A 12,151-nucleotide genomic window follows, 5' to 3' on the forward strand; every position below is an offset into this window, starting at 1 on the left:
TTCTTTTTCTTCTAAATTTTCTCTGAAAGTTTCTTTTCTTCCTAGATTTGTTCATGGATCGGGTTATCTATCTAGGTTCGAATACTTACTAAAAATTCAGAAGGATTTGAGAAAAAATATTAAGCCTGAAAAATGGGTTTAAGCAAAAAATTAAGTCAATTTAAAATATGGGCCAGGCTAGGCCTTGACATTCAAATCTTGAACCCAGCCCAACCCAACCAGTTTTAAGTTTATAATACTTTATGTTATGTTATTTTTATATATTATGTAATTTAGAACACATTAAAAAATAAACCTATACTAAATATATAATACTACTCTAATGTAAACATTAAAAAAATTTAAGACAAGTATATAAAAATTTCAATAAATGAAAAATTATATAAAATTATTAAATATTAAAATATAAATATAAATATATTTTTTAAAAAAGTAGAGAATAATTTGGATGGTGAATTAGTTTTTGTAAATATGAGCTAATTTAGAAAAATTAAGGCCCAAATTTTTACCAAACCGAACTTAAATAAGAATAAAATATATTAATATTATACTCAGGCTCCACCCGACCTAAACACCAGTATCTCCTCCCTTCCAATTGATTTTATATATTTTGGTAATTAATTTAGTCCTCAAACTATTTCCATGAGTTTTTCTAATAATAATAATAAAAATAATAATAATAATAAACCACTCATAAAGCATGTTTGGAATTCAGATGGTAAACAGCACACTCAAAGGGGAAAATTTTCGCCCATGGTATCCATGTTTTTCACCTTCATGCATATTTGAAGATGGTCCTCTTATCGAAAGAGAAGGGGAAAAAAAAAGTTGTTTCCAGTTCTAGATGATTAAACCAGAAAAAAATAATAATAAAGGATTTATTGGATGCAAATCGGGCCTTGAAAGGCAACGCATTTCATACAAATAAATTGAGAATAAGAAAGGAAGAGGGGTTTCAACCAGTGTTTTGCATGCCAGCAGCTATACCCTTCATGGTCAAAATAAGTGTGTCTTCAATACCAGGAGCATACTCGCTTTTAGGGTTAAGGTTCACAAGTTCCGCAGCAGGCTTGCTTGACTGCGTGGATTCCTTGGCTAAAGGAGGCTTCACTTTGGTGTGATAATCAGGGTCTCGGATCCTTTTCAAAGTGTACGCTTGGCACACATTAAGAGTTGTGATGTAAGCATCACGAAGACGAAGTCTCTGCTTCAAGTATGGGTCTCCTTCAAGAAGATCTTTGTGTCCAGCAGCCTACAATGGAATGGAAGAGAGTTAATTTTGGTTAACCCTATGATGAATATATCCTATATATTACCTCCAGAACAAGACGGTTCGTATCTTCATAGTTGGTTCTCAATTTCTGTCCGAAAGGCCAGAGATCTTGAGATACTAGCAGCTTCTCATATAAAGCAGCGATTCCAGGGTTTCCCTTGGAAAACACCATTTCTATCAAGTCCATTGTGACCTTAAAGAAAGGCCATTGGTTGTACATGGTCTGAAGAATTTGGAGATTCTTTTTATCCTTGTCGATCACATGCTTAATAGCAGCCCCGAAGCCAAGCCACACAGGCAAATGAAATCTTGTTTGAGTCCACGCAAAGATCCAGGGGATTGCACGGAGGGTTTCAATGCCTCCACTTGGCTTTCTTTTTGATGGTCGACTGCCAATATTCATCCGACCATACTCCAATTCTGGTGTTGCCTGCAACCATTCAAAATTCACTGTTGGGAAGTACTTTTAATCAAAATTTGTCGGTACCAAATAATGGTGAAATACTTACCAGACGGAAGTATTCAACAAATCGAGGTTCCTGGAAGACTACAGAACGGTATTCCTTGGTTGCAACAACTGCCATTTCATCCATGAGTGCACGCCATTCAGGCTTTGGTGACACAGGGGGATGCATTCCATGTTCAAGCGTAGCAGCAGTAAAACGTTGGAGTGCCCTGAAGCACAAGTGCTTCTCTCCAAATGATTGTTCTATAACTTCACCTTGAACTGTTACACGAAGTGATCCATTAATTGTGTCGGGTGGTTGAGACAGTATAGCAAGATGTGTTGGTCCCCCTCCACGTCCAACTGTCCCTCCTCGACCATGGAACATCGTAAGCTTAACACCATACTGCTTTGCCACCTTTACAAGTTCCTCTTGTGTCTTGTACAGCTGCCAAGCAGCAGAGAGACGACCAGCATCCTTACCAGAATCTGAGTAACCTATCATTACTTCTTGCTTTCCATTGATCCGGTTAATATACCAATCTATAGAGAAGAGACGACCCACAGCAGCAGGAGCAGCTTCGAGATCAGCGAGCTTTTCGAACAATGGAACAACCCGTAACGGTTGTTTCACATGGCATTCACGTTGTAAAAGCTCAACCGCAAGCACATCAGATGGGGTTGTTGCCATTGAGATTATATAGGCACCGAAGTTATCTGGCGGTAGTTCTGAAATGACATGGAATGTGTTCAACACATCAGCTACTTCCTCTGTTTTGGGAAGATCAGGGCCGAATAGAGGTCGTTTCCCTCTGAGTTCCGATAAGAGCCATTCTTGTCGGCGTTCCTCAGGCCATTCTCGATAAGATCCAATATCTAGATGCTTTGTAATGGCATCAAGGACATCAGTGTGCCTGTCAGACTCCTGTCGGATATCAAGTCTTACAAGTGAAAGCCCAAAAGTGGAAACTTGTCGTAAGAAATCAAGAAGGCTTCCATCAGCTATTGATCTATCACCACAGGCGCAAAGTGATCTATAGCAGAGCTCAAGAGGCTCCAGGAACTACAGGAAATCAAAATTGAACCAGTCAACAAAAACAAAAAAAGCTTTTTATGGAAAGCGAAAATGGAGATGATTTGAAGGATTTTAAAAGAAACCTGTTCCACATTGGTGAAAGTTACTTCTTCAGGAATGTCAGAAATCCCATTGGCCAGTAGGTTACGAGCGCGTTCACGTGTGTTGTATAACTTGTCCCTCAAGTCACCAAGAATAACACGATAGGGCTCATTTGGTGGAATCCGTTTCCAAAATTCTGAGCTCAAACAAATTTCAAAATCAAACAAACCATACAGTGCTACGGATACTTTATTAATCCTTATATATTTGATCTAAGAGCAATTTAGTTATTTCTGTTAAAAATTTCATCGTTGTTAAAAACTAGCGTGGTTAATAGAACAATTAAACAACTACACATGGCGTGCCACATGCACCTCATTCTGACATAAAATGATCAATTTTTAATAGTAAAAACGGATGAAATATTTAATAGAATAACCAATTTGCTTTTTAATCTAACATATAAACACTAATTTGATCATTTTTTGAGTAGAGAAGATAAAATGCAATCTAACTTTTAATACAAAGTTCTCTTCAAGAAGAACTAGTGATTAGTGATAAACTAAAACCAATCTAAAAAACACATGGTTAAGATGATAGTTAGAACCTATGTAATGCTTTGCATCTTTTCTTGAAGACCTAAGAAGTACATCTGCACGAAGGCGAAGTTCATCATTGCATCGCCACATTGATAACTGAAAACAGAAGAAACATGAAGAATGGATCAAAATTGTAATAAATCATCGACTACGTTCTATCCATAAATGTAATACCTCAAACATAAGATCCTCTATTTGAGAGAAGTACAAGTTAGCAGCCATCATTCTAGCCAATAAGCATACATCTCTTGTAACTTCAGGAGTTACCCAGGGATTTCCTGCGTACCACATCAAATAGACATCTCACACTTAGAGATGTTGGAATTAAAATAGTTGAATGTGGAAGAGAAGGATACCGTCACGATCCCCTCCCATCCATGAAGAGAATTGAATAAGAGGGGCATTATAAGGAACACGTTCGTTTATCCCTATGTTCTTCAAAGCTGTGTCGATACGACGCAAAAATTGTGGTACACCTTTCCAGATGGTTTCGTGGAAGTAGCTCATTCCTGCCCTCATCTCATCTTGTGGGGTGGGAGGGTTTCTTCGGATCTCATCTGTGCGGAAAGCAGCTTGAATCTGTATTTAATAAAAGAGAAATAGTTGTGAGCATGTCAATCAACATATTAATCTCATTATTGCTATTTTTTGTTATTTTTTAAGCTTCATATTTACTTGTTCAAATCATCAGTTATGGCTTGACATAAACTTTCTTGTTAGAAGATTTTCATATGAATTTTTGGATTTCAGTAAGAAAATAATATAACCATTGAAATAGTGATTTGGAATGACTTATAAATACAGTTAACCTTATGTATAATAATTAACCTCTATAACAACATTTTATTTTAAAATTAACCGATTTTTTATAATTTATTTTTATCTCCTATAATAGTTTTTATCTATAACAACAACCATAAAGTATAAAATACACTCTTTACTAAATTAATTCTTTATAACATTCCATTGTTTCAAATTTTAGTAAAATTAGTTTTATTCCTAAATGAAGTAAAAATAATAAATTTTAGTTAAAATATTTAAATTTTATATAAAAATGTATTAATATTATATTATTAAATAAAATAAAATAATATAAATAAATGAAATTACATTTGTAAATTTTATTAAAGATATGATCTAAATCTCACTAATTAATATTATTAATAATGTAATATATATTTTTATTAGAAAATTAAGATAAAATATGAGTTGAATCTAAAATACTGTTATAGGTGTATATCAATCTCTATAATATCCAAAATTTTGAGAGACAAACGAGATGTATGGGTAAAACTTTTGGTTAAAATATATCCAAGTAAAAATAAAATGAATATTATTTGATACATAAATAGTTCTATTTTTTTAACTCTACAAGTGGATTAAAAGGCATTATCTAAAAAAATCCTTTTACATATAAATAATAATTTTTTTCTTATTTGATACGTCATACTGAAATTTTATAATTTCCATAAAAAATTTAAAAGATGACACATATCTCATTTAATATAGTAAGAAAATTAAAACATTAAAAAAATGAAAGTTGGCACTCTATATAATAAAAAGCAATGAAGAAACCTCTTGTATACAAAAGAAATTTCAATCAAATATCTAAAAGATTATAAGAATATATAGATACACATATTAGTAGTTTGAATTAGACAAAAGTATTATGGAGGCCTTTTATTAAAATTAGATTGTGTTTTATCTTCTTTACTCAAGAAAAGAGTAAATTAATCCCTATACATTGATTAAAGAGTAAATTGATCTTTTCTGTTTAAAATTTTCATCCATTTCTGTTATTAAAAATTAGAGGGGTTTACGGAATAACTAAACAGTTACACGAGTGTATTGGTGTACAATGATGAGTTCTTAATAGAAAGATCAATTTATTATTTAATCTTACATGCAAAAATTAGTTGATGGGAATATTCATACCTCCCTTTGTAGCGCCTCATCTAGTTCCTGCTTATCATCTGGCGTAACGTCTTTAGCATACAAGTGAGTCAAACACTCACGAATCCTGAAAGTTTGACAATGACAAAATATATGAGATATTTTAAAATGCTGAGACAGAGTGGAATGATACGAACCTTCCATGCTTTTGGAGTAAAGATCTTCGAACAGACTGAGTTGGATGGGCAGTGAAGACCAAATCTACAGTCTGATTCTTAAGAGCATCAAAAACTTCATCAGGTGACTTGTTCAATTGGCCCACTAATCTCTTGAGAGTCTCTTCAATGTCAGATTCAGTGGTTGCTGAGCTTTCATCAGCAAAGTCTCCTTTTTTCATCTTGATCCTCCTTCTATATGCAATTTGAACCTCCTCAGCCAAATTGGCTAAGTTAAGCATGTGGGAGAACGATTTGGTTACAACGATTGAGTCCCCTGGATCCAAACTTGTTATGACTTTCCCAAGCTCTTCCAATATTTTAGGGTCATGCTTTCCTTCATACTCAGCTGAAAGTTCATAACATTCTTGAACCTAACATCAACATTTTAACATTATTAATAATCATAGTAATGATTTGAGAGAGGGAATGAAGCCAGAAAGGATTAATTACCGTTTCTCTGATATCTTCCCCATGTAAATCTTGAAGAATATCAAGAAAACGATCCAATAGCAAAGCATCATATTCCACCAACTTATCATCTTCCGAGACTTTGGCAGGTGCCAATAGCCTTAGCTGTGCATCTATTGATGTCAACTTCTCTACTTTCCTACTCGCCATTTTCTTATGGATCAAAACATTCACAAGTGGAGTTATTTGTTATGTTGTAAAGCAGTGAAGAAATTTTCTACAAACTGATTAAATTAGGAGACATTCAGAAAAAGTACAAGCCCAAAAGAGAGACTTTTACTCTCTTTCCTTTCTTAAGGTATCAATCATCATAACCGAAACACACTTCCTTCGCTAGCTTTGTTTATTTTGTACTTTTTAGCAACAAAAAAAGCAACTGTTTTTTCTTTTTTTAATTAACAGCCTCATATTTTAAAATATTGACCTTATTCACACAAAAATTTATTTTATTTTATAGTTTAAATATATAATTTGCATTCTATAAGGGAAACAAATTGGAACTTAGTTGGCTCGGGTGGTGAGTAAAATTTAGGTTTTAAGAATTTATAAAGATATTAAATTATTTTAATAATAAAATATGTAAATTATAAGTGAAACAATATAATCTTAAATAAATAAATAAAACGAACAGTTTAGATTTGAACTTAATGTCTACTAAATCAATAAATTTTTTTAAGGTAGAACTTGAATTAACAACCCAAACGTATTGCATGGCCATGCAACAAGAGAGTATAGGCTACTCTTGTAGCTTTAGAAATCGGAATGTCCTGTAGGAATTATGAAGCACTGCCAGATCCTTAAAAGTAAAAAAGGAAAAAAAAAAAACATTAAATTCTAAAATTTATAAGATTGATTTCTTTTATTTTGTGCTAATTTTACCTTTCTTGTCACCGGGTTAGGCGATATACGCACTTTGGTGTTAAGTGACACCTTAATTTAATTGTTAGAGATAAAATATTATTTTAAAAAATATGTTGGACAATAATACATGTTAGCAAACATATATATAATTAATTATAAATAAATACATATGAACTAAAATATAAATAAAATGATTTATAATTAATTTATTAAATACGAAAAATCAAATAAAATTATAATAAAAGTTGAAATAAAAAAGAATAGAGATTTTACGAAACATTGAGGCATGTGAAATACAATTTCCTTAAAACAGATTCGGCCGCTCCTACGATACTTGGAGAAACATTGGTCGAATGTCTCCCAGGATACAACAACAGCAGTGATCAAAGTAATAGCACCTCTACAACGATCAACGAACGAACTTTGCCTTTTTCTATCATTGGAATATTGTAAAAAATACGGAGAAGCAAAAAGAAGAGTTTTGAAATGAACAGAATTTCGGTATAAGAAATTAGTCGAATGTGTATTTTATCTTACAGAATACACAACCTTTTATAGACATTTAGGATAGTGGAAAATTTAGAAATTTAGTAGGTTATAGTTACGGCCGAATAAATAAATTCGTGTTGGGCTAAAAGTTCGTAAGCCCATTTGGGCCAACATGTCCAAATATTTCGTGTTGCCCACGTTGTGCACTCTAACCCTATTAGGTTTAGAGCTTCACCCCCTACATGCAAGACAATGTTACAAGGTTAGTCATTCAATTGCCTTTTAAGAGGGTTCACATATATAAGCACATCTCACATGTTGGAATTTAACTAATGTGGGATTTAAGCTTTTACTTTTCCTCAACAATATTTTCAAGTGGCTTACTTTGAGTATCAATTTCTCATTCATCACTCAACCATTTTGAGCATATGATATACAGTTGTAAAGGTCTCATGGAGTAAAATATGAAACCATAGTAATATGATTCAACTCTCTACCTTTATGTATTAAGAATATGCCTCAAAGTTCCCATAAAATGCAATTTTTCCAACAAAATATTTAGTATTTATTTGAATTGGGGTAAGGAAGGAACAAGAAGGAAAATAAATGAGAAGAAAGCTATTGTATATGTTATGTCTCTTGATCGAAAATTGCACACGCAAGTATATGTACGTTACAAATAGTATAAAATATAGATCCCACCAAAAATTAATACTAATTAACATGCCAATCACCAAATATTATTTTAAAACCTATCCAAATTAATCGATAATTTAATTTTCTAACTAAATAAAAGAAATGAAAATAAGTTATGCAGATTAAAAAATTAATAAATAGTAAAACCCTATGATTACAATTTCATCCAATGTGTTAGTTAATTGATCCATCTCTACTAAATTTTTTCTAATAGAGCTAATTATTAACTTGGAAAACTAAAATTCCCTTAATTTTTTTCCAAACAATTAAAGAATTAATTTAGTCTAGCTATTGAGCTATATTCCTATGTCAATAATTTAAACCCTTAGCAAATGTCATCCCATGTGTTTAAATATTTTCTGTTAAAATAAAAATAAGGAAGTGTGTAGTCTAATGGTTTAATAACTCTTTAGCTATCTTAGTGGTCCTAAGTTTAAGCCCTCATGTTCACACTCTTTTTTCTTTTCTTTTTTTTTTTTTTGAAATTTTTAGATATTTCCATGTGCTTTTAGTGCTTGCCATCCATGGATCCACCCCATTTTCACCATAAATAGGAGGATTTCTTTCCTCCAATATAAGTCAAACTTAATTTAAGGGAGCATGATCCCCCATTTCACTCCATTTTTCCCTCTTTTTGCCAAAACTTCTTACCTTACCTTTAATTGAGGTTCATTGAACCTAGTCATGGTTGACCAAGCTTTCACCACCCCTTTGTCGTCCCTACCTCTCTCTTACTCTCATTTTCTTTCTTTTTCATTTCTTTTTTTATCCATTTTGTAAAAAAATCACCACCTTTTCTTTTAACTTTTGCCCTTTTCCTCCACAGTGACCGAATCCTTCACCACTAACCACTGCGCATTGTACTCACCGCACCTCCTCTCCTTTTTCTCCTCTCATTGCTTTTGTGATCACCGCCATGAGCTACCAGGAGTTTCTTTTCTCCTCCGTTTCTCTCCCTCCATTTTATTTTCTTATCCAACATTGTTGTGCCGAAACCCATATTGTTCCTTTTTATCAATCATCGCTGGACCACCGCTCCCTCGTCACCGGACCATAGCAGCAACTGCCGGACTGCCGCCTCCGGTGGTTGAATTTATTCCCTTTTCTTCCTTCTCTATTTTTCCATTCTACATATTGATTAAATTTATACTCACTTTGCTTTAACGATTCTTTTAGATTGCTCAACTCATGAGCTCATTCCTTTCTCGATTTATTATCCATCCCTGTTTAATCAATTTGTAAGTGTGGGTTATTTAGATTGTAAAATTGTGACAGCCTTAAAACGACCCTAGTCGGAATGTGGTTTCGGGACCACAAAACCGAGGCATAAAAATAATTTGATATTTATTTTGATGCCTATAATATGTGTTAACTCATGTGTGACATTTTGATGCTTTAATTTAGAGTTATAAATGTGAATTTCACTAGAAAGGACCTAGTAGAAAACTTTGAAAGTATGATGGGGAAATGTATGATGACTAATTAAAGCATGCATGCAAAACAATGGCCTTGCATGTCAAATACCCCCTTTTACAAGTGATGGCCGCCATGACAAGGAGTATGGGCTAAACATGTCATGAAACATGTTTTGTTGGTGCATTAGGGGAAACAATAAACAAATAAGCATGGGTAGTAAAGAAAGAAAAAAACGTGTGTGTGAGTGAAACCCCCATTGCCGTACATGGAAGAAAAGAAAAGAAAAAATTTTGCTCATCCATTTCATTCTCTCTTGACCGAAAATACTAGAGGGAAGGGAGGAATTTTGCTTCATGCTTGGGTTGGAAGAGGATTAGGAAGAGGTTTGGCTATATTTGCATCAAGATTAAGGTATGTTTGATGTTGTGGCATGAGATTCATGCATGTTTTGGTTGCTAACTTGATGTTCTTATTAGCCCATGGTTCAAATCTTTATTATATCATGGGGATGGTATTTGGCCAAGGTGGATTTTGAGTTAATGCCATTGCATGTTAAATATGAAGCTTGATGATGATACATGTGATGGTGGATTGAGGACTCTTAGATTTTCTTTGAGCATTTTTGAATGATATACTAAGTTCTTTGTGTAATCGTGACCAAAATTATGGTGTTGCGATGTATTCGGCCATGGTACATCCCCAAGTGTGATTTATGCTCTTTGCATGGAGAGTAAGATTTGTGTTTCGAAATCATGTTCATGTTTAGTTACAATCAACTTGAGATTCGGCTCTAGCATACATATATGTATATATGTTTGAGCATGATGTATTGGTATGACGTATATACTATCTTAAGGTATATACTTATTTATGATGATGTTTTGGTTATGAAGGAAATGATAGATGTGTATTGAGTTACAATATGGAAAGGTATTAGTTAGTAATGTATGCTGTTTTTGTGTGGTAATAAGTGCATAAATGGTCTCAACATGGACATGTATATTCGGCCACATGAAGGGAAATTGGTGAGCATGTATTCGGTTAGAGGCAACCATATTGAAGCCTTATCTTGGCTTAGATTGTTGACTAAATGGGTAATAAGTGAGGATGGTTGCCGAATATACAAACATACGCATGTGTAATTGAATTATGAATGTTTAGCAAGATAGTTAAACTAGTTGATTTATTGATTAAGCTCAAGGAGTTAAAGAAGGAGAATCAAGCAAGGGAAAGGCGAAGGTCATCGAGTAGCCGACTTGGACTATTTTACCCAACACAAGGTAAGTCATTAAGCATATATTTGATATTGCTTAAATGATTGTAATATCTATGCAATTGTGTTTAATGAGATGAAATATATACAAATGTATGTGTATGAAAAGATGATAATGTTGAGCGTAAAAGAGATAGTGAAATGTGTAGGAAGTTTGCTTGGCACTAAGTGTGCGAGAAATAGATGTGTACGGTGACAAGATTGGCACTCGAGTGTGCGAGCTTGTAATGTACGGCACTAAGTGTGCGAGTTTGGACTATATGGCACTATGTGTGCGGGCTTGAATCATATGGCACTAAGTGTGCGTGATTGAGTATTAAGCACTATGTGTGCGAACTCTACACATATCTCCGATTGAACATTTATATGGAGGCGTGACTTTATCGAGATGAGTATGGACAGCGGAAAGAGTAAGTACCTTGAGTTCATGGCTAATAGATGCTATGTTCATGCTCGGGTGGAGTTGGTAAGATTTAAATCTATGTGATGATTTCAATTGCATTCCGTAAATAAGGTATCGTGGAATAGATGAAAGTTCATTTGATTGCATGATTGTTGCGGAAATGAAATGATGTATGGAAATTGCTTCAAATATCCTATTGAACAGTATATGAAATGTAAATGTATGACTTGGTATGAGATTGATCCGAAAGATCTAAGGAACTATGGTATAGTTCGGTATGGCTGGAACATTTGGCCTTGTTTCATTATTTCATTTTATGATAATTGTATTAATGGATGGTTGTGGAATGCTTATGACTTACCGAGTTATAAACTCACTCGGTGTTTTCTTGTCACCCATTTTAGGTTCCTTGGGCTCGTCTCCTTTTGGGTGTTTGTAACTGTCAACGAAGTCATCACACCGGCGAGCAATCTTTGGTATTATCTTCTTAGTCGACTTAGGAGAACATTTGGCATGTATGAGCTATTTTGTTTTGTTAAATTTTGGGTTGTAAACTTTAAGCCATGTGAAAATGGCCTATGTGGTCGTTTGAGTGGGATGTTAGAATCTATAGCCACGAGTCTTAGAAACCTTAATTTTGATAAGGTGGCCATAATTTGTGTCACGTATGATGGATGAGTAGTAAGACTAAGGAAGGATTCATGAAATTGGCATAGTCTACTGCAGTAACTGTTGCGGACAGCAGCAGTGATATGAGATCGAAAAATCACTAAAAATAGTAGAAGTGGAATTAATAGCTAAAAAAATTACGTACTCGAAGCTTGATGGGTCTATTTTCATATGGATGAAACAAAACGACCATATGAGCTGTATTTTAAGAGATATTAAAGTTCTCGTGAAACAGGGCCAGAACGGTTTCTAGATCCCTGTTCCGACTTTGGAAAATCATTGTAAATTAACCAGAGATAATTAGGAGTCATGCCATATATGTGTAGATTCC

At 33.8% G+C, this 12,151-nt stretch overlaps 1 protein-coding gene across 1 annotated transcript; it reads right to left on the reverse strand.

Annotated features, from left to right (window-relative positions):
• Positions 1-673: 673 nt before the first annotated feature.
• Positions 674-6,372, reverse strand: LOC108478774 (phosphoenolpyruvate carboxylase, housekeeping isozyme-like). The gene is made up of 10 exons (XM_017781235.2): positions 5,996-6,372; positions 5,525-5,916; positions 5,370-5,454; positions 3,791-4,013; positions 3,609-3,712; positions 3,443-3,530; positions 2,877-3,031; positions 1,783-2,781; positions 1,317-1,703; positions 674-1,252 (listed from the first exon to the last, which is right to left on the reverse strand). The coding sequence occupies exons 1-10, from the start codon at positions 6,161-6,163 to the stop codon at positions 956-958; spliced, it is 2,898 nt and encodes a 965-aa protein (XP_017636724.1). The 5' UTR covers positions 6,164-6,372; the 3' UTR covers positions 674-955.
• Positions 6,373-12,151: the final 5,779 nt, after the last annotated feature.

This window comes from Gossypium arboreum, chromosome 12 (genome assembly GCF_025698485.1).
Source record: "Gossypium arboreum isolate Shixiya-1 chromosome 12, ASM2569848v2, whole genome shotgun sequence".
Classification (NCBI taxonomy): domain Eukaryota; kingdom Viridiplantae; phylum Streptophyta; class Magnoliopsida; order Malvales; family Malvaceae; genus Gossypium; species Gossypium arboreum.